At 41.6% G+C, this 21,312-nt stretch overlaps 2 protein-coding genes across 2 annotated transcripts; one reads left to right on the top strand and one right to left on the bottom strand.

Moving 5' to 3' along the window:
- Positions 1 to 1,346: 1,346 nt before the first annotated feature.
- Positions 1,347 to 7,681, top strand: trmt6 (tRNA methyltransferase 6 non-catalytic subunit). The gene is made up of 12 exons (XM_030047281.1): positions 1,347 to 1,642; positions 2,017 to 2,147; positions 2,281 to 2,390; positions 2,597 to 2,688; positions 2,787 to 2,870; positions 3,011 to 3,135; positions 3,450 to 3,620; positions 4,004 to 4,161; positions 4,469 to 4,554; positions 5,277 to 5,379; positions 5,737 to 5,823; positions 6,704 to 7,681. Exons 1-12 carry the CDS (start codon positions 1,536 to 1,538, stop codon positions 6,863 to 6,865), a joined length of 1,416 nt encoding a protein of 471 aa, XP_029903141.1. The 5' UTR covers positions 1,347 to 1,535; the 3' UTR covers positions 6,866 to 7,681.
- A 16-nt stretch (positions 7,682 to 7,697) lies between these two features.
- Positions 7,698 to 12,712, bottom strand: chgb (chromogranin B). Its single transcript, XM_030047280.1, has 7 exons — positions 12,541 to 12,712; positions 12,251 to 12,297; positions 12,012 to 12,105; positions 10,023 to 11,361; positions 9,644 to 9,743; positions 9,134 to 9,244; positions 7,698 to 7,895 (listed from the first exon to the last, which is right to left on the bottom strand). The coding sequence occupies exons 1-7, from the start codon at positions 12,617 to 12,619 to the stop codon at positions 7,815 to 7,817; spliced, it is 1,851 nt and encodes a 616-aa protein (XP_029903140.1). The 5' UTR covers positions 12,620 to 12,712; the 3' UTR covers positions 7,698 to 7,814.
- Between the last annotated feature and the right edge of the window lie 8,600 nt (positions 12,713 to 21,312).

The following is a 21,312-nucleotide window of genomic DNA, read 5'->3' as shown; positions in this document are numbered from 1 at the left end:
TCAGCTAGTGTGCTGAGCAGGGTTTTCTGCAGAGGATGCCTTCCTAGACAGACTGCCTTACTGTCACTTTCAAACTGAAAGTTGAATTGATGTTTACAAAGAACACACTATAATTTCACTTATGAGCTGTAATGAACTATATAAATCATCTCGTCCTGATTTGGTTTAACACTGAAATGAGCTTGTGGGCATTTATAACAGATAGCTCTTGTCCTCTGTTTTTATTGGCTGAGTCACGGAGAATGAGGTAAAATGAGACACTGTGTATTTTATGCTACAACAGCAAAACAACTGTAATCTGAACAATATTTGGTGTCTACCAGGGGCGCTGCCAGGAATTTTGGGCCCCGTGAAAAAAAAAAGTCCTTATTCGATGATGGTTTAATAATTTTATATTAGTTTTTACCTATTTTTTGGGGCCCCTGTCAGGCAAGGGCCCTTGTCCTAACTTGAGTGTCTACACTCAAGGTTATTGAACATCCACAGAAATTAAAGCAATTTCCATGTCTCAAAGTATGACCCATTAGAAAGGTAGTGTTTTGTCATAAGTTGCTGCAACATAGGATAAACTGAGGAGAGGACCTGTTGAGCCCTATGGGATGACTTGGAAGTTTTATTTTGGACTGTGTCACCCTTAAAGATGTAGCTGGAAAAACATACATTTCTATAATCATGGCCTTAGAAGGGCTTCTAAGGCCAAGTGGAATGCATGCGTTTCACCCTTAGAAATCACTATAAAGTGATTTCAATGTCTTTATAGGTCTTTATAGCCTGCTATATCTTTTTCTAATAATGACTCCATTTTTAAAAAAATATTGTCTATTTGTTTAATACATTTTCACTCCAGCCAGTATGATATGGTTTATGTTACTTTCCATATATACATCTGTGTATTATGGCATCAATTTTCATGTCATTAGCTATGTTGCAGCTAACTATGTAGTGAACCTCAAGCACTCGGTTATACTTTAATATAGTTTTAGACAGGAATGCTTTCTTACACACAGGGGTGAACCACAGCATGGGTGATTTATGTTCCAGATGCATTACCCCTCCTTAATATTTATGATCATTATTGCATTTGTGTATGGCTGCCTATGCAAGGGTTGCTCATTTTAACCACAGGCTCAACTTTTCCTCTTTCTCTATCACACATGAAGACATGTGACTTGAGATGAGAATGACATGAATCGATATCTCTGAACTCTACCGGTTCACCCTGCCCGCACGCCAGAGTGAGGAATCATCGCACTTCACGCCTATTGGCTGTAAAGCTCAGCGAAATCCAGTCAGCCAATCACGAACGCCCCTTGGACGCAGCGCGCTGTCGTGATTCGCCGTCGCCTAGTCGTCCTGCGAAGCTACGGAAATGCAAGCTAACACGTGGAAACAGTGAGTTACCGTGTTTTGTTGTGTATGTCAGGGCGGTGTAGTGCCTTTTTTGAACCGTGCCTTGTGAACGGTGACATTAACAAGCTTGCTGACGGCGGCGTTAGCTCTTCAGCGGGCTGCTGAGCTAGTTTGTCACTGTTATAATGGCGGATAACGGAGATGAGGACGCCCAGTACAGGATTAAAGAGGGAGACTACGTTGTGTTGAAACGAGGAGACATCTTCAAAGCTGTGCAGATTCAGCCGAAGAAGTAAGTCGGAAGCCGAAAATTGTGCCTCTCTCAAATCAATTAGACCACAGCTGACATGGTAGTAAAAGTAGCTCATCAGCTTTTGGTGTTATCTGCAAGCAGGCGTCTGTGGCATGTAGCCGCGATGTGTCATGACATGCTAGGCATGATATGCAACTGTTAGATAGCTGCTAACATTACTACACATCATGTCAGCATGTCACAACAGCTTTATAACCTCTACTTGCATATTTTGTCGTTAACCAACGTTTAATGTGTTAGCTAGCGTCTGGTTAGCCATTATAGTCACTGAATGCAGGAAGTCTATATGTTGCATCTTCTGTGTGTGTCATTGGAAACTATCTTTGCCTTCACTTGCCTTAACCAACACCCAGGAAGGTGGTCTTTGAGAAGCAGTGGTTCTTCTTGGACAATGCAGTGGGACACTTGTACAGCACCACTTTTGAGATCGTGTCTGGAGGGACTCTACAACCGCAGAGGCCCAAGAGCACCCAGAGCACCTGTGGTATGTCAGCTTTCCAATTCTGTGCACCAGGAACATTAATGTTGCACCCACATGGTTGAATATTGGTTTATTTCAATACCTTTTGCCCCATTCTGGTGCTGTTGTCTTTAATGTTGTCATCCTCTCTCACCAGATGCAAAGGAGGCAGGCACAGACAACCGAAATATAGTGGATGATGGGAAATCTCAGAAACTAACCCGGGAAGACATTGAGACGCTCAAAGAGCAAGGTCTGAAGGGTCAGGTACATGAATAAACTTTGCATATGATTGAAAAATTAATAGCACTGCCGCATTGTGTTCTTTATTCTGCTTACATAACAAATAATCACATTAAGACATACGATTTAAATTGTAATCATGGGTCAGAGCAAAGACAAATCCATGTCACAGACAAACGGTGTGTGTACTTTTAAGACCGTGGCCTATATGGTGCTTCTGTTCTCCACAGGAAATCATTCAGCAGCTTATAGAGAACAGCACAACATTCAGAGACAAGACCGAGTTTGCTCAGGAGAAGTACATCAAGAAGAAAAAGAAGAAGTGAGTCTCTTCTCATGCATCTTCCATGATCGGTGCAGGATGTGAAATGTGGTGTAAAGTAGTACAGTGTAATTACTCACAGCGCTGTTTCTCTGCAGGTATGAAAATATCGTGACAATTTTAAAACCTTCCTGTCGCATTATGGCAATGATGTACCATGGCCGAGAACCAGGGAAGATCTGGTGAGACAACTATTCACTAACAGTGTCAAAGTCAACCAACATAGAGGCTATGAAAATGGTTGGTGTTGCTGCACCAAAAAAATGGTGATTTATCCTTTGTGTGTGTGTGTGTGTTTGTGTGTGTATTTTGCATTTTGCAGCCACCTGCGGTATGACACGCTGGCCCAAATGCTGACACTGGCAAACATCCACGCAGGAAGTAAAGTTTTGGTGTTTGAGACCTGCGCTGGCCTCGTGCTGGGAGCTGTTATGGAGAGGATGGGAGGTAAACTTGTCATCTTTCACTTTATATGTCAGTAAAGGTGAAAACAGTTGATACTTTGTGGCAGATAATTTAAGATTGTAATGTTGGACTGCTGCAGGATGGTGGAAATCACCTAAAATGTTGTGCTCCCTCTGCAGTGGTTATAGTGGCTCGACTAAAGGATACAAATTTTTTCCTTTTCCTTTTTTTTTTCCACAACAGATGCTTTGTACATAATATCTGCCTTCTGTACTCTCTGAGTCTGTCTAAACAAAGCCTTTCCAAGCGCTGCCCTTTTCGCAAATATAATCGCCCTCTCTTGCCTCCTCACTCAGGCTATGGTTCAGTGATCCAAATGTACCCAGGAGGCGGCCCAGTTCGGGCAGGCGTGGAGAGCTTTGGCTTTCCCACTCACTTCCACGATATGCTGCATGAGTTTCCCATCTGCCATGTCAACGCTCTGCTGGCAGGCACCCTGGACACCACTGCCAAAGACCCCAATGCTGGTAGGGCCTGTTTTCAAGTTTTCATGGCTTTGGTTGTTTTCGACAGCAGAGAGTAGAAATTCACAGATGTGAGAGAGAGATTAGACCACAACGTGAGCCAGACTCAAACTCATGATGTTAGAAGTTACAATGAGCCCTAAGTATGTCACCATGGCACTTAGGGCTCTGTTACTTTGAGGATTTTGTTATTATTAATGAAGTAGTTAGTACTTGTTTGGCTGCTAAAGAATGTTTGAGCAATATATCCATACCCAAATAAGAAGACAACATCGTTGAAAACATCTCCTAAGAGCCAGTAGCTTGCTGGCACTTCACACTAACACATTCATCTTGTCCATTCAGTGACACTTTGTTATAATAGATTATCTTCTTTATCTTTACAGATGCAGCACAGTCCAGTAGCACTGCAGAAGAAGAGCCGACCCAGCCTGATCCCGGCCAACAGGGCAGTCCAGAGGAACAGAGCATGGACACCAGCTCTGGCCCTGACCCTCCCCAGGACCAGGACAAAGAAGAGAAGGAGAAACGCAAGGAACTCAAAGTACGCCCACTCACCTACTAATCACAGTTTAGCTCTTTAGCTCTTTAGTTTTATACCTGCAGCACCCACTTACCTTAATGGGTAGAAGATTTTTCATGGCTTTGAAACCAAGCCAGAACACATAAAATACGCATGGCACAAATAGGACAATCAATCATATTTCTCTTTATAATTTCTGTAAAGTTAGCTTTTGGAGACATGAGAAAAAGTTTAAGGTCATAAAAATGGAGAAACCTAAGTTTGATTAAGGACAGAGAATCCAGTAGTGATGAAACAATTAATGTCTTTACTTTTTTTTTTCTTAAAGGCTCAAGAGAAGAAGGTGAAAATGGAAGAGAAGAGAAAGAAGCTGGCAGCTGCTGCTGCCCAGCTGGAGGGGCAGAACGCAGATGGGTCAGTGTTAAAGTTTGCCTCTGTTTTCACATCACTGTTCCTTTGCACCACTCTCCTTCTCCTCTCCTTCTCTACTTCTTTTTCTCCTCGCCTCTAATAATTGTCGATTGGACCATGTCAGTGAGCAGCAACAATTAAAATCGATCTACAGGGATGAAAAATTGATAAACAATTAATTAAAAAGTATTGTATTTGACCAGGGTGGAGTGCCCTCACGGAAGTCATGATAAATCTTTCGTATTCATCCAGGTTGTAGATAATGATTAGTGTTGATTGCCTTCACAAGGTGAAAAAAGTGATTGCTTTGCAGTTTCCTGTCATAAATGAGGAGCTTGCTTTATAGTCATTTTTATGATTGATGGGTGAAGTGTGGCAAGGCTGTCATCAGAGTTGGTATTGATCAGGTTAGCTTGCTAGCTGATATTCCAGTGAGTCACCTCTCTTAACTCTTAACATCACAGCAGCCATATCATAAACCGTGCCTCGGCGACACAACATCCAAGCCTCCTGTAAATCTTTGTCTCGCCCAGCTCCATTAGATATGAAATCAATGCACACAACAGGTACTTGATCAGTGAGTCCTATGGTTATAGCTCACAGCACTGATAGGCTAAGTAACAGTATTGCCTTCCTGCACATTTCCAGTTAAGAGACTGTGCCGGTGAGAATGTATTTCACATTGGGCAGGTTTGCTTCATCATCTGTTTGTTCCCCGCCCCCAGGTTGGTTATAGCCAGTCGGTTTCACCCGTGTCCAGTTCTAATCGGGCTGCTCAAATTCCTCGCCCCCTCCCGGCCCTTTGTGGTGTACTCCCAGTACAAAGAGGTAAGATCATCATGAATACCAGTGCATCGGACCACAACAACACCACTGATGCCTCCAAATTAATGAGCGTAATTAGTGCTTTTCGATAGATCTTTCTAACTACCAGCGCACACAGTTTTATCGCTCCAGCTTCCAGGGGGAAATGGCGTTACTGCAGCGACATCTCTGTCACTGTCGAGGAGTTACAGTTCCTGTCAAGTGCCTTTGCTTATTACTGCTGTTGTGCTTATGTTGCTAAAAAGCCTGTTGTGCCTGCCTCCTTGTCCCTGCATTTCTCTTCCTAATGCCTCTTCCTCTTTTTTTTTTTTTTTTTTTAACTCCCCCCTCCTGCATCCCCTCGTGTTTTCTCTCCTGCAGGCTCTTATCGAGTGCTACACAAAACTCAAGGAACAAGGCGGTACCGTCAACCTCAGACTCACCGATACCTGGCTCAGACATTACCAGGTAATTCTTAAAAAGAGGAATCAAGTCACATTTTTGATCTGGGTGAACATGGTTGTATGGCTTCAGTAAAGTGAATAGCACTAAAGGCCCAGTTCACCAAAAATACGGAAAAAAAGGATGTTTTCCCACTTACCTTGTGTTTTCTAATCATCCAGATAGTTTCTGTGTGATTTGGTGATGTTTCCAGATTATCCCTGTCTCTTTTCACCACAGTGCAATGGATGGGTAGTTGATTATGTAGCTTGAGCTGTGGAAAAACTCAACATCAACATCTCTTTTCAAGAGCAACGACAGATATTCGGCATAATCCACAACCCTCAGGGGCAAAGAGATTCGTTGCGAACTATTTTTGCCGAAGAACACCAGCAAGCTATATGTGTCTGCCATGAATTTGTCCTTCTTGCACCACGGAGAAAAATGAGAAAATATATTTTTTCCGTATTTTGTATTTTTCTGTGAATTGTTCCTTTAACCCTGTGCCCCTTTTTCAATACATCCTCCATACACTTGACTGATGAGCAGAAAATGATTGCTCCACTGCTACCTGTGGGTTCAAACATGGAACTGTGTTCTCTTAATTCACCCATGTTGCATTTGTGGTCACATCTCAGCCAGTGATGTCAAGGCAGGCATTTTGCCTCTGGAAGCAGCAAATCCTTTACAATCTATAAATTATTTTCACCTACAAGTAGAGATGGGTCATCCATCATCACAGACACACACCCGTATGGGCTCTAACTCCCCAGCCCACTTTTTCACATCTTGAAAAATTGCTTACTTGGTAGAGAAAACAGCATCTTTATGGACTCTAATGAATAGCCAAGGTCCCCTTTCCCCTTATGCTTGTAGTGACCTCTGACTGTATTTCCGTGTCGTGTAGGTGTTGCCTAACAGGACGCATCCCGTGCTATTGATGAGCGGGGGCGGGGGATACCTCCTCTCAGGGACCACAGTTGCCACGGACAACTCCAAACCCGCAGGCTCCCAGAGAGCTGAGGAGCCAGCGTCAAAGAGACTCAAACTGACAGACACCGAAGGATAAACAGCTACAGACGTCTCTGACTTCTATAAGGGCAGATCACTAATGGCCTGTGGTGGTTTCCTCCAGCAATGACGATCCTTTCCGCTGAACTGATCTGACACATCTGGAATAGGGGAGACAAAGTGTCTTGTTTGCATTCATCATAGCAGTTTCTCCCGTCTTGTGTTTTCAGATCAGTGCAGATGAAGGCGTGAAGCTGAAGAGTTGTACTGTAATGCCAGTTTAGGCTATTTGAACTCACTGTATGTGTTATGTAAGGAACTGCTAAAATCAGAATCGTGTGTGTTGTCGAGAATAAGTGATCGTTCTTCTTTGTCTCGTCCCTTGAGACCAGGTGTAAAAAAGAAAATGCTTTTTTTTTTTTTTTTTGTTAATTCTCTGCTTTTAAGTTAAGAGAGATGGTGTTTTTTATTTTGTTATTCCTCTGAGGAAAGTGCCATGTAGAAAACGAGCCATTTGCTAATTCAGCTTTATACTGTGGATTACATCAGCACAGAATAAAATGCAGTTCTGAAAACACCATTTGTAATTCACAGTACTTTGTAATGAGCTTTATGTGAGAAATGAAACATTGAAAAGTATTTGTTTGGTCCCAGAATCATTTATTTTATTAAGTGCAGACCAGACAAACCTTTATGAACACAGTAATGTAAATTGCTGGACAACTTGCCTCAGCCATATATTAGCAATTTCATTTTATATTTTACTATATGTTTGTTATATAAACATCAAAACCATTCCCATGCGTATTTTAATAACATCAGAATAACAACAAAATATCACAAATACAATGATAAACAAGTTGATAGAATCTTTTGGCAAGGCTTCAGGGTTTTTTTTTTTTTTTTTTTTTTTAAGTTTTCTTTTTAAAACACTTGAAGCACATTAATTTGGTAGCCATAGGCAGCTGATATTCATTGATAGTCTGGAAAATGCTGTCTGTCAAGTCTTATTCTCTCTTTTCATGCAGCTTCGCAGCAATTTTCTGCAGCTCCATGTCCATCGCTGCTAGGTTTTCCAGCTCTTTCTCCTGAAAGACACACAAGGTATTTATAGATCAGCAACTCGTCGCCACACATTTGGCCATGATACCTGAGCTGTGTGTTTTCAGAATCTGCTCGGAACAGAAATCGGCATCATTATGTCGCTCTCGCTTTCCTGCTTTCAGATGAATCTAAGTAAATGGCCTTTTGTCATCTAGTTAAACATTCTTTTGCAAACCCTAAGACCTGGATGTTGAGATGTTGTGCTATTGAACTAACAAAGTCTTTCCCCTCCCTCCCTGATCTGTTTTGCTTCTCTAAAGAATGTAACAAGATTGAGAGTTCTCCGCGGGCCACAGCACTCCTCTTTTTAATAGGAGTATTATGACACTCAGGTTGCCCTAGGAGAGAGGATGTAATCATGAGGTTTGTAGTGCAACTGCCGCAGTAATCATAAAGCCCGTGTGTGGGGAGTGCAGAAACAAAAGGGAGCCAGTCGAGCTCAGAAAATGAGAGCTGAAGAGAATGGCAATGATCTGAATAAGGCAATCGATTTCTTGGTTGTTGTATTTCATCCCTTGAAGCATGTTAAGAGTCGCAGAGCAATCTACTGTCCATGAAAAGATTAGTTACATTATTCATTTTACTCGCCAGGCAGCCTATCTGGGACATGCTCATGAGGGATAGTTTTTGATGTGCATTTGCAAAGATGCATATTCACTCAGGCTCTGTGGTTCTGAGGGCTAAATCTGAGTCCTGACTTCTCTGTGATTTCCATAATAGGCATTGCTTGTCTTGCCCCAGCGAAAACATCATGCAGTGGTACTTGACACGCATGATTGTTTTACTAGGCCAGTTAAATATATAGCTGAATATTGTTCATTCAAGCCTTTTGACGATCAACATTCTTGACCACAGATTATTCAAGATACAAAATATGCACATAAGTCTATTCTAAAATTATTTCCACGGTATCTTGCAGGTTAAATGCCTTTTCTCTTCCACTAGATAGAATCGGCATATATCTGTGCATTGCCACATTTCATTCCTATGAGGCCTGCTTTGTAGATGAGCCACTTAATCTGTACAAATGTCAGATACTTGAAGCTCCTCTGCACAGTGTATGGACTTGAATGGGATGGTCTTACATATCCTACAGACTATTTTTTTTCTCTCAGTTCAGTGGGTTCTTTTTAGTGATTTGAATAAGTAAATGTGACAACACATACATTTTCCACATTAGTTTTAAAGGTAATTTACTTGATCTAATTGGTGTCAGTTTTACCTCCTGAGGGGTAAGTGGTATCTGTTGCGTGCTCCTCTTCCTGTCCTCTTGATCAGAATGGTTGGCCAGCTGGTTAATTTTATGGCTCAGCAACCTGGCAAGTTCCTCCATCTGAACACACGAAGGCAGATATAGTTGATTTGAGTGAATTGCTAGCTTTTGAGAAGTGCGGGGGCTGGTTGTGGATGAAAATTGGAAAAAGCATTGAATAGGAAAAGGCATGGATTTTTTGAAATGCTGAAAACTGAAGGATATTCGGTGCGTGGACAAAAGTTATTCTCTAGGTCGAAGATGAAAAGTAAGCTATTTCACATCTGTACTTTTAAATATTGAACGTAGTCCTCTTTGGAGGAGCATTTTGGTTGCCTATATGAAAGTGGTTTCAGCACCATTATGAAAAAAAAAAGGCTGTCTCCTATTCATGTGCATAGGTTAAATCTCAAACAAGCAAAACAAGTAAGGAACAAATTTCAAGTTCTATCCAATATCCATCTACAGTAGCATATATACCTTATCTGAGGTTGCAGTGTCTTCGTCTGTGTTCCTTTTGTACCAGGCAGGATGGTAGTAGCCTCGGTAGATCCAGGGATTGCGCTTCTCTGCCAGATATCTGACAAACAGCTCCAATTAGATCGTCCACTCTTTTAATGTCAGCCATGTAAATTGCCCAAGGGGCCTATTCATGCTTTCTGCCAAATTGATTTTTGATCACTGCAGTTTGGTGATTTTCTGCAGTGCTGAACACGATTAAGTCAAGTGTCTATTAAGCTGAAGTGCAGAACACACACATCCAGCTGAGCATTATTCAGTGTAATTCATGAGTTTATGGATTCTGGGATACCCTGAAAACAATGTCATCTGGTGAATTAGAAATCAAACATAGAAGTACCTCAGAGCTTCGTTCTTGTCCCTCTCCTCGTGTTCCTCTGAATCACTCCTTTGTTCTTCTTCTTCTTCAGAGGAGCCTCCGCCACGCTTGTGGTGTATCTTCATATGGTGGTACTGATGCTTTGGTTTCCACAGACGCTCTTCCATTTCTTCCTCCTCTTGTGCATGTCTTTTGTCTAGACCCCAGGACTCCTGACTGCGCTCTTCCTCTGGCTCTTCTCTGACTTCCTCTGAGAGCTCTTCATCACGCTTGTGTCTTCTTTGGTGGTACCTTCCAGGTCTCCAGTTCCTCTTGTCTCGGTCGTTGTCGAAATCCCAGGACTCCTGGCTGCGTTCCTCGTCGGGCTCATCTCTTGCCTCCTCAGAGCGCTCCTCATCACGCTTGTGTCTCCTCTGGTGGTAGCGGCCTGGTCTCCAGTCCCGCTTCTCTCTATCATTACCAAAATCCCAAGACTCTTGACTGCGCTCTTCGTCAGGCTCTTCTCTTGCTTCTTCTGAGCGTTCTTCGTCACGCTTGTGTCTCCTCTGGTGGTAACGTCCTGGTCTCCAGTCCCGCTTCTCTCTATCATTACCAAAATCCCAGGACTCTTGGCTGCGTTCTTCATCAGGCTCTTCCCTTGCTTCTTCTGAGCGTTCTTCATCACGTTTGTGTCTCCTCTGGTGGTACCTGCCAGGCCTCCAATCCCTCTTTTCTCTCTCATCATCAAGACCCCAGGACTCCTGGCTGCGTCCATAATCATCCTCTGATAGTTCATCACCGCGCTTGTGGAGCTTTTTCTTCTGGTAGTAGTGATGTGTGGGTTTCCATTTGCGTTTGTCTATCTCTTCCTCATCCTCCTTTATGTGCCTTTTGTCTAGACCCCAGGACTCCTGGCTACGCTCTTCCTCTTGCTCCTCCCTCTCCTCTTCTGAGGGCTCTTCATCTCGTTTGTGTTTTCTTTGGTGGTATCTCCCGGGCCTCCAGTTCCTCTTCTCTCTCTCTCCACTTTCTTCTTCTGATCTCTTTTCCTTCTCATCGCCTAAGTCCCAAGACTCCTGACTGCGCTCACTATCTTCATCATCTTCACCCCGCTTGTGTTTCTTTTGGTGGTATCTTCCAGGTCTCCAGTTCGTCCGCTTCTCACGATCATCTTCCTCCTCATTCTCATGTCTCTTTTCCCTCTCATCATCTAGATCCCAGGTTTCCTGGCTGCGTTCGTCCTCTGGGTTTTCTCTCTTTTCCTCCACAGTTTTCAGGAGTGCCTCGATATCTTTCACATCTGCTCCTTTAGCCTCAGGCTCCTCTTCGTGAGTTAGAATCCCCTCTCCAGTTTTCTTCTCCAGTGGGGCATGTTTAACTCCTACAACAGAAGGTCAGAGAAAGTGTAATAACCTTCAACTATAGCTCTCTATGACAAATTACAGTGCCTTTTCTGTTTTATTATAGCTATACATCAAAGCCAGCATAGAATCTTATACTCCATGATTTGGTGAATTGCTTGTATAATGTTTAGAGTCTGTCAAACATCTGCACACACACTGTGTTCGAAGACAAAAGAGAGAGAACTCAATGTTTTGTTTTTTTTTTCTGTTACTGTCTTCATCTGTGAAGAAATGTCAAGGAAACTGTGAGCATGTGATTGCTCTATTTATGTCACCAAACTGGTTGCCAAGATATACTGAGCTATTATTTTCTCTTGTCTGAATCCATGAGCACTTCAGTGCCTTTAGTGACCTGACAGTGAAAGAGTGCTGCATCAACAAACAGCACTGTTCTGAAAGTATCGCTATGGATTCACTTTAATTTGCATGGTAGCCTATATGATAAGTTGTTATGTTTTTTGTTTCCTGTCTCCATCTCCTCATTGAACCACTATGATTCAGGCTGACTGTTGTCCTCATGTACATTATGTATGATGTATCACTCAGTATCAAGTCAATGCAAGCATTTGCAATATCCATAGAAATATCTGGAACACATACTGTATATACGCCCCCTTATGCTACAAACCTGCTTGCAGAATTTCTTTGCACTCTTGATCCAGTGAATGAGAGTCCGGTTTGGAGAGTGCTTTAGACAAGACTTCAACCAAACATCGTGTTACCTGCAATAAAATATAATAATAATGACTCGGCTCTTCCTGTAATGCGTGAAACTAAAGAGGAGGCTTAGTTTCAGGCATTACACTCGATACTGCTCAACATTTTATCAGCAAATTTTATTGCAAAAAAAAAAAAAAAAAAGCATACCACATCTTCTCTCTGCCCTTCTTTTCCAACTGGAAGCGCTAGATTTTCTGCAGGGTTAGTTAAAAAAAAAAAAAAAGCACATAAATAATGCATTAAAAAATCTAACTGCAATACTGCACCAAATGAAATGAAACAGATAAGCAAGACTTTCACATGGAAAACCAGACAAATGAGGAAAAGTGTGTGTAATGCAGCCCGTCCTGTTTGCCTATGTCTCTGTCCGTGGTGCTGAACTGCTCTCACGAAGTTAACGCGCCGTGCAAGATCGCCAAATTTATGCATTCACTTACCTGTACAGATGGACGCAACCGCAAAAACGACAAAAACAAGCTTCATCTTGGTATGACAAGGGTATATCCGACTAAACATGATGCGAGCAGGGGTAAAGACCAGCTCCCGTCCCTCCGCTGCAGGGGCTGGCTGCAGAAGTGAGCTGCGCTCGGTAGGCGCCTCTGCTCTGAGGGAATCAGGAGAGGAGCGCCTCAAATAAAGAGAGGAGTGGGCTGGGATAGGCGGGGGAGGAAGGCTTAAGGCTGTATTATGTCATGAGTCATTAGACCTGCAAAGAAAGTGATAATCGAAATTAGATGCATGTAAAACGTAGACACTTTGTGCAGGGCAATCTTAAATTAATTAGTGCCACAGTTCATTAGTGAAAATCTAGAATGATTTGTTTGTGGTTACAATTTGGTCCACGCAATAAGTTTGTGTTTAATTCCGTGAAATGCCCAAAGACGAGCAAGTAATTTCATTATCAGCCCTTCTTGTATTATTTTTTCTTGGCTTTGAGAAGGGGTTTTCACCAGCCTCTGGATGAAGTTATGTAATACCTCTGCACTCTCGGCTATAAGTGTATCTTACATTTTATGCTTGCTTAAATATTTTAATATAATGCACTATGACCCTGTGTGTGTGTGTGTGTGTGTGTGTGTGTGTGTGTGTGTGTGTGTGTGTGTGTGTGTGTGTGTGTGTGTGTGTGTGTGTGTGTGTTTGTGTGTTTCCAAAGAAAAACCTAGGTAGACATGTCTGAGTCTACTGTATAAGTGGGAGTCTAGCCTTTGTGTCTGATACAGGATGTAGTCAACTGCACTTGTCATTAATTCATCCAGTCCCCAGCACATCCCATGTCATGATCTGCAAGGTATGATGGTTTCCCATGGAAACCACTGAGTTACTGTACAAGAGTAAACCCACCCAGTCAGACTCAGATCAAATGGCATAAAAACTCAAGTGGACGCCCTGGTGTAGTATGTGCAACTTTTTATTCCAAACTCATGCTGTTGATGTGACCAGTTGCATACACAGAGTGCTTTTCAAAATGCACTGATGCTGTCAAGTAATTTGTGTTACAACCTGATCTAAACTGCCATTCCTTTAACAGGTTTAAACTGCCTTTCCTTTAACATGGTGTGCATGTGTGTGTTTGTGTGTGTCTTATGGGTAAGGATAGTTGTCAGATGTTGATTCTGGTCTCTTCCTGTTGTCCCACTGCAAATCTTCCCCCTGCTTCTGTCCATTCTGAGACTCCACATTTCACAAACCTGCCTCTACATCGGTAATATCTTAACCTGCCACTGCGGCACAAGGAGCAAACGACGGATTGGGGTGAGCTGACACTTGCAGCGACAGAGCCACAGCTCAAACTTTAAATGCTTGGCTCAGCTGAGCTCAGCTCAGGACATTCAAAGTGACAACTACTGGCATCTTCATTTTGGAACTTAGCATGATTTTTCTCCTACTTTCTCTTTCGAGCAGCAACTGGCCCTTACACTGAAAATAGAAAGTATAACAGAAAAAAGAAGGGCGCGCGCGCGCGCTCAAACACACACACACACACACACACACACTAAAAGAGTTTTGAGAAATGGCTACCCTAATGTTATCTGGTGTCATCAATAAAAACAAACAAAAAATCACCCACGGGCCGCTGCAGAGCCCTTAACTTCAACATAATGAGCATTTTTCACATGTTGTTTCTGCACAACGAGGGCTGACCTTTATATATGGCAATGTACAGCCTCATTCAATCATGTCATGGAAACCATAAACCCATAAACTGCATCGGCCTAAAGCACAATGGATATATCGCGCACCATAACTCTGCTGTGACGCCCGCACTATTCACACTTACACACACACACACACACACACACACACACACACACACACACACACCGCTGCTGGCTGACATCCGTCCTACACACCGCAGACTGACTAGCCTACATTGAGGCTGACTGGAATAATTACTGGTCAGGGCACCGCACTCTTATGTCAGACAACTCATCGCAGAGACCGACATCATTCATCGATCTGGAGCAGTCGGTAAATGATGGCAGGATAATTTTCAGCTTCATATGCTGTGTTCACAGTGCGCAGCAGCGGGCCAACAATGCTCTGTAGTTTGCTCTCCTGTCCCCGGGGAGGAAGTTATGTCTGTGACTGAGGCTTAATACTCTACCTCCGAAGTGAGCCACTCGATTTCAAAAGCGCTCATCCAATAAATTATAAAGGCTTTCAGTTCTGATCAATGTGTGCGTGTATGCGTGTGTGTGAGCATTCGCATGTAATGCTCTATATGTGTGTGTTTTTGTGGCCTTGCTCCCATCGCTCCAGGCCTGATTAATATTTTAGTGAACCATAAAGACAGGAGCTTAAAGGCAGTGAAGGAGGGGGATATAAGGGAGGAGCTCAATGCTTTCAGACAGGCTCTGTGAGCACGACTCAGATCCGTCCCCGTCTACAGCAACACCGGCCTTTCATCGGAATCATTTACATGCATGAACAAAAGAGGAGCAGAGCACAATGAGCGCTATTCGCCGCTCCGCATGAAAGCTTTGGCGGGCTTTGATCTTGGTGGTGACAAGCTTTAGACTTGATGCTCAAGAGACAGAGACTTTGATGGTGTGCCAAGAACAATAGGGAAGTGTTTGGGTGGTCATCTGGGGCCAAATGGACTTGTGCTGTCTGTCTGGGGCTTGGCTTAAGTCACATTGGTTCTTTCTGTTTTGATAAGCCAAACAGGTTTTTCCAAACATGAGTCAGATAGGAGAGCTACTCATAAATTAGCAAATATGATTAAATTATTTGAAAAGAATTACAGAATGAAAAGAGAAATTCAACCTATCATCCCTGACTTAAGTCTAGAAGTGTGACCATTCAATAAACCCACAGTTTGGTTTGTCTTGCAGTTTTTGGGTTATGATTTTGATTTCAGGTTGGTTTGTTTTGTACATCATTGAGGGGAAAAAACCCACTAGGGCCTACCATTTCCAATGAGCTCTGTATTTATCTTATTTGCAAAAATACCATAAATCTGCTTAGATTATTTAAAAACAAATATAAAAAGAAGTGTATTGATTAATTCATCAGCTACGTGTGTGGTTGTATGGCTCTGATATGGTGGATGTGTTTGTAGCACTGCACTTTTCACCTCCCCGTCCAAAACCGAATAAACACACACAGTCAAGTAACTCTTCTGCCCTGAAGGTGCAACCATCACTTTTCTTGGTGTACTGTGTATTGGACGGATAGATTTTTAAAGGTTAGTTAGTTTGTTTTTTTTTATGATTGAGTTTTACTCCCCTACTAATGTCAAATAGTTTTCATCCAATATAATCTATAGGCCGAACAAAGTTTTGCACCTCAGACATAAATGGATAAACTGTGTATGATGTAAGGGCCATGTCAGGTGAAGTACATAGGGTTGGACATGATATTGACAGCAAGAGTGACAAGTCTGGCTCGAAATGATCCATGCAGGTGTAATTTCAGAGCCGCATCAGCTTGCTAATGCATTAATGAAATCGTGTACATGGGCTTGTATTTATATCTGTGCCCCTGTGTAGCTTTTAGCTGTTGTCTCTCTGTTCCCGCACTTGATACCTCAAATCGCCATGCTTGTAACAGCACTATTGTACTGCAGCAACATGCTGCTCTCTCAACACAGCACTCAGTGTACTGATACATACAATTTAATTACAATGATGCTCCCTCACAAATCCTTCATCTACTATCCCTCCTTTATGCTGTAAATTAGTGTAAGATTCAGTTTCATAATTAATTCATAATTAAATATCCCCCGGACAGATATTCAAATGAGCCATAGAAAATAACAGTATCCCAGTGCATTTGAATCTGAAGGCACAGTCTTTCAGCATTGAAAGGTGAGTAGAGATAGTCTGTGTGTGTGTGTGTGTGTGTGTGTGTGTGTGTGTGTGTGTGTGTGTGTGTGCGTGCGTGCATGCGTGCGTGTGATTTGGTCTTCACGTGTGTTTGCTCACACTTGAGGACCTGATCAGAGATTTTGAAATCTGTAGTGAGAGTTGAGAGTGTTTTTTCCCCTTTTCTTTTTTCTTTTCTTTTTTCTTTTTTTTTCTTTTTTTCTTTTACAGATATGCAGTTTGGTAAAATAAATAAATACATAAATAAGGCTTAATTTGAGCATTCACTGTAAAACCAGTAATCTGAGTAAAAGATGAAGATCCTAATGAGGTCTTTGGGGAGAGGAGGACCAATGAATAAAACTGAGAAAGGATAACTCATAATAAATTATGAAGAGGGCAGATCAGACTAGGGCTTGCATCTCAAAAAGTACAGAAGGCCTATAATAGTCATTAAGCCACTTACACCAGGAGCTGTGGTGACTGTATGGGGTATCCTCTGTGTCGTTAGCCACTGTATGCTGATTGCACTGCCGCAAGCATGTAAGGAATAAGTAGGGGAGGAGTCATGTTTCATATTTTGTGACGCTTTTTTGCGAGGTTGCCTCAATATAAGGTTGCTGTTACTACCAGCAGGCTTTTTACCACCAGTTTGAACTCAAGCCTTTTTTCCCGTACTTATAGATAGATAGAGAGACAGAGAGAGAGAGAGAAAGAGAGAGAGAGAGAGAGGCAGAGATAGAGAGATAGATCACCATATTGCTCGATAGTTTGGGCAAACTCGTACTCAAGTAATGGAGGCTGTCAAAATCCATAAGTGTAATCATGAGGCCAGGGCTTGTCTGCTGAAGGATTTGAGACCAGAAGCTCTCACTGCAGGGCCAGCTCATTTCTTATGTTGCCTGCTTGCGTGGGCCTGCTGGAATGTGCTTGCAAAAGTCACAGAGGCACAGATGATGCAATGTCAACATTACTCCAAACAGTTACAAAACACCACGAGCAGCCTGAGGCATGTTTCAATTTTTTTTTTTTTTTTTTTGTTTAGAATACTTTGGTTGAACTTTTAGCACTGTTAAAACACATTTTTTCTGTGTAATCTGGCAGTTAACTTGCACAGGAAGTCATTTCCTTGCTAATCGACCACAGATCATACAGATGGAAACAAGTCATGGTACGGACAGAGCCCCAGAGGGGTGTTATTTATATTCTGCACTATTTTGTGTGTCACGGTTGTTGTAGTGTTATGATTTTGACTCATTTCTTTATATTAAAAAATGTTTTCACTGTTGTTTTCCATGAGAGCTCATTTCCACTCAAAGTTTTGCAAGTTTTGGCTTGGTTTCTGGGTTATATTCAGTTTTATTTGCTGTAGTATTTCCACAGGCAAGCATGTCTTTATGTTTCCCATTTAGAAATGTGAGAAATACAAGTACTAATTTTTGCCCAGGGCTCATAAATTACTGGGTGTTTCTGTCTTTTCTTATAATATGTGGCTATAGTAGAACAGACTCAAACTGAAAAGCACATTCATTTCTGTTCAATACACTTATTTGCTTTATTTTTTCTTTCTTCTTTTTCATTTGCATATTGTAGTTATGTTTATTTCTTCATAGGTAATCTTAGTCCCACTTTGAACTGCAAACAATTTATTTTCCTACAGATGATTTCCAATGATGCTCTACTTTTACAAATTACAGTTACAGTATAGCTGCTCATCACTTATGTTTCATCACTATATATGCCACAAAACATTGGTTATCACACAATTGAGGCTATTTTAGAAAACCTTTTATGCTCAGCCTCTACAGACTATTAAACTTTAATGGGGACGGTAGTGCTGAACATGCTTTCCTCCCCTGGGTTTTCATCATGCGTATTGATCTGGATGTGTTAATGCAAACCTTCTACGTGAAAACTCTGCCTGCTGGGCGGATGCACAGCTGTCCAGCAGGGATCAATGCAAACTTAACACCATCCATCAAATGCTTTATTAACATGTGAGGCATGCTGACAATTAGATTGGTAAACAATAGGCCTAATTATGTGCTGTTGAATTGTATGATCTTGTTGGCCTGTGCACTGTTGGTGCAGGTTTACATGTCGGTTTGCTTGTACTAAGATTCGGATTAAGATTCATTGCTATAACAAAGAAAACATAATATTAGAGACGCTTTAAAAGGTGCCAAAGTCAAAAGGCACATCCCTCTTTTTCCTCCTCCTGCCTTGTGTGTCAGTAAGATAATCTCCTGCATAGTTGTTGTACTTGATAAATAAAGTCATTCTGATTATTCTCTTTCCTTCACTTTTTCGGCTATGGGAAATAGCTTTTTGTTTAGACACAAGATTTTTCAATTCCTCAGCCCTTATCAGTTTTTAGAGGCAGAGTGGATAAAGACAAACATAATCTTGAGAAAGCACTGCATGAAAAATAAATCGGTCTATTTGAAGCCCAGACAGCTGGCAAATAAATTAAGATGCACAAACTCCAGACAGGTATTTCTTTCCTCAGTATTTTGAGACACCTTTTTAATCACAAATTACTGCAGACTCTCCATGTCATTGATTTTTCCTCCACTAATCGCTGCTGTAAGGAAAGGCACCCAAGATACAGTGTGCTGAAGAGCTGCAATTACCAGGTAATCATTCCACGGGTCTTGGCTCTTTACCGTTAGGGAATAAGTAGTTTTATTGTTTTGTATAATTAGAGCTGCAATTATGGATCCAATATTCCAAAACCACTTACAAAATACCTGCAGGAACCACAGAGTTTACCTTTATTGAGATTACTATGCTTCTAAAACACACACATAGCTGATGTAAGCCTTTCCATGCAGGAGAGGGTAGTCTTTTTTTTTTTTTTTTTTTTTTTTTTTTCAAATCCACCCCAGCTGCTGAGAATGAATGATTTACAGCTGTCTCGTTGCCCTCCCAAGGCAATCGAATGCAGTGTCTTAATTCATTTTCTACCACAAGCAATACCACTGTCTGTGTTTGCAGCCATGATATTAAAGATGATTGATGCTTCCTTTAAGCAACCAAAGCATCTTTCCCGCTGTGACCTTTCAGTACTTTAGTTAAATTGACACTGATTCTTAAGCATTTCACACACAGACTGCTGGGGTGATAAGATCGAGCGATATGGAGTGAGGGCTGAGACAGCACACACAGAGAGATTAGATTATTTTGTTTGAATTCTCCCCCAGGTTGAAAGGTTTATGGGCTGTCACTAAGCTGGCCTTCACTTTCAGTAGGTTACGCTGACCTCACCCCGAGCCTCATGGGCAGCTTCTTAATCACATTCACTCTTTGACCAACACTTTAAATGGCAAGTCACATTATGCTAATTATGACTGAATCATTTTGAACATGTTTTTTTTTTTTTTTTTCATTTTCTTAAGGTTTCCATATGTAAATCATCTATCCAGGTGTTTGATCCCATTGTGGATCTTGTTCGAGGTAATCTGTGACTATCTCTGACTAACTTAACAGTGTCCTGCTGCTCTCACTCATTTGACTTGCACCACTCTGATGATGTTATTGTTGAGACTGACCTGCGAGACTGAATCGCCCCAAAGGGTTTTATCAAAAGCAGACCTCTCTGACAGACTGCACGGTCTGCTGAATAATGTGTGAGCTAAACCTGCTTGTCATTTTTTGTTGTGCAAATTAATCATTGATTAATCATTGAATATTAAAGGGAAAACAAGAGCTACCGCCTCAGCTTGAATAAATATAATCCTACTTAGTCACTACGGCACATTCATTTGTGTTCTCTTGTTGAAAAAATACATAAAAAATGAAATAAAAATACATGTGAAAATACACAAATCCAAAGGAACAAAAACTGATACAAAAATCTGTGAACACTCTTTGTCACATATATCACATCATGTCACTGTTAATTTTTTTCATATTGTCACCTATCGTTATATGCGACAATAATGTTTAACATTATTGGCAATGAGCCCAATTTTATTCATGTATGATGATGCTATCCCCCATTGTAGCTATTTGATTGAGACCATTTTTTGAAAGTTGACATCTCTGTATAAAATGACCCACTGTGACCTTTAGGATAATCACAGCCTCATGAAACTTTACAACCACAAACAAGAGACCGAGGGCATTCAGAAGATGTCTGGTTTTCCAAGGTGTGTTGACAACAAGGGGGAGTTAGGTGAGATTCGGTTCAGTCAGCCTGGTAAATAAATAAATCCCTTATGCCAGCTACAGGTGAATGAGGTGCTCCTCAGAAATCCAATATAAAACTCAACTGGCTGCATGAAACACCTTGCAGTACATGAATATCTGGAGGGGAAAAACTTCTCATTTAAATCAATAGCTTAGAATCTGCCTTACTGCCGAGTCACTAACACTGGTGTCAAGATCAATGGCAATTTTGCAACAAGTTAGTGCTTTTTCTCACCCTGACTTCACTTTAGGATGAATTGAGGCTGGCACTTGTTTGCTTCCAAAAGGTCTGGCCTCTCTGCTGGAGTCAAGTTTGGTCACTCGGTCATTAATCTGATTTTACTGAGCAGGAGTAGCTGGGGCAAGATACAGATGACTGTATGATGTGGACAGCTCCCAGCTTCTCCGCAGGCTTAGTCAGTCTCCACTGGTCTGTCTGAGGGAGCACATTAATGTCTCGCTGCTCACAGTAAGGTTTAACCAACAGTCAAAGCATATGCACACATAACGGAAAATAAAATATCATCTTCAAGGGATTAAACACAATGCTTTGGCAGTGATACTAGTGGAGATAGGAAATAAAGGAGTGATGCTTTTTGAAAAAACAAACAAAAAAAAAACCTCAAAATATAATTAGGACACTCTAAACTCAATGTTGCGCATATAAGTCCTCACATGAATATTTAATGATTTTTCATGCAGGATAACCTC

Source organism: Myripristis murdjan, chromosome 24 (genome assembly GCF_902150065.1).
Source record: "Myripristis murdjan chromosome 24, fMyrMur1.1, whole genome shotgun sequence".
Taxonomy (NCBI): Eukaryota; Metazoa; Chordata; class Actinopteri; order Holocentriformes; family Holocentridae; genus Myripristis; species Myripristis murdjan.
Note: the sequence above shows the minus strand (reverse complement) of the source record. Positions and strands in the feature narration are given on the sequence as shown.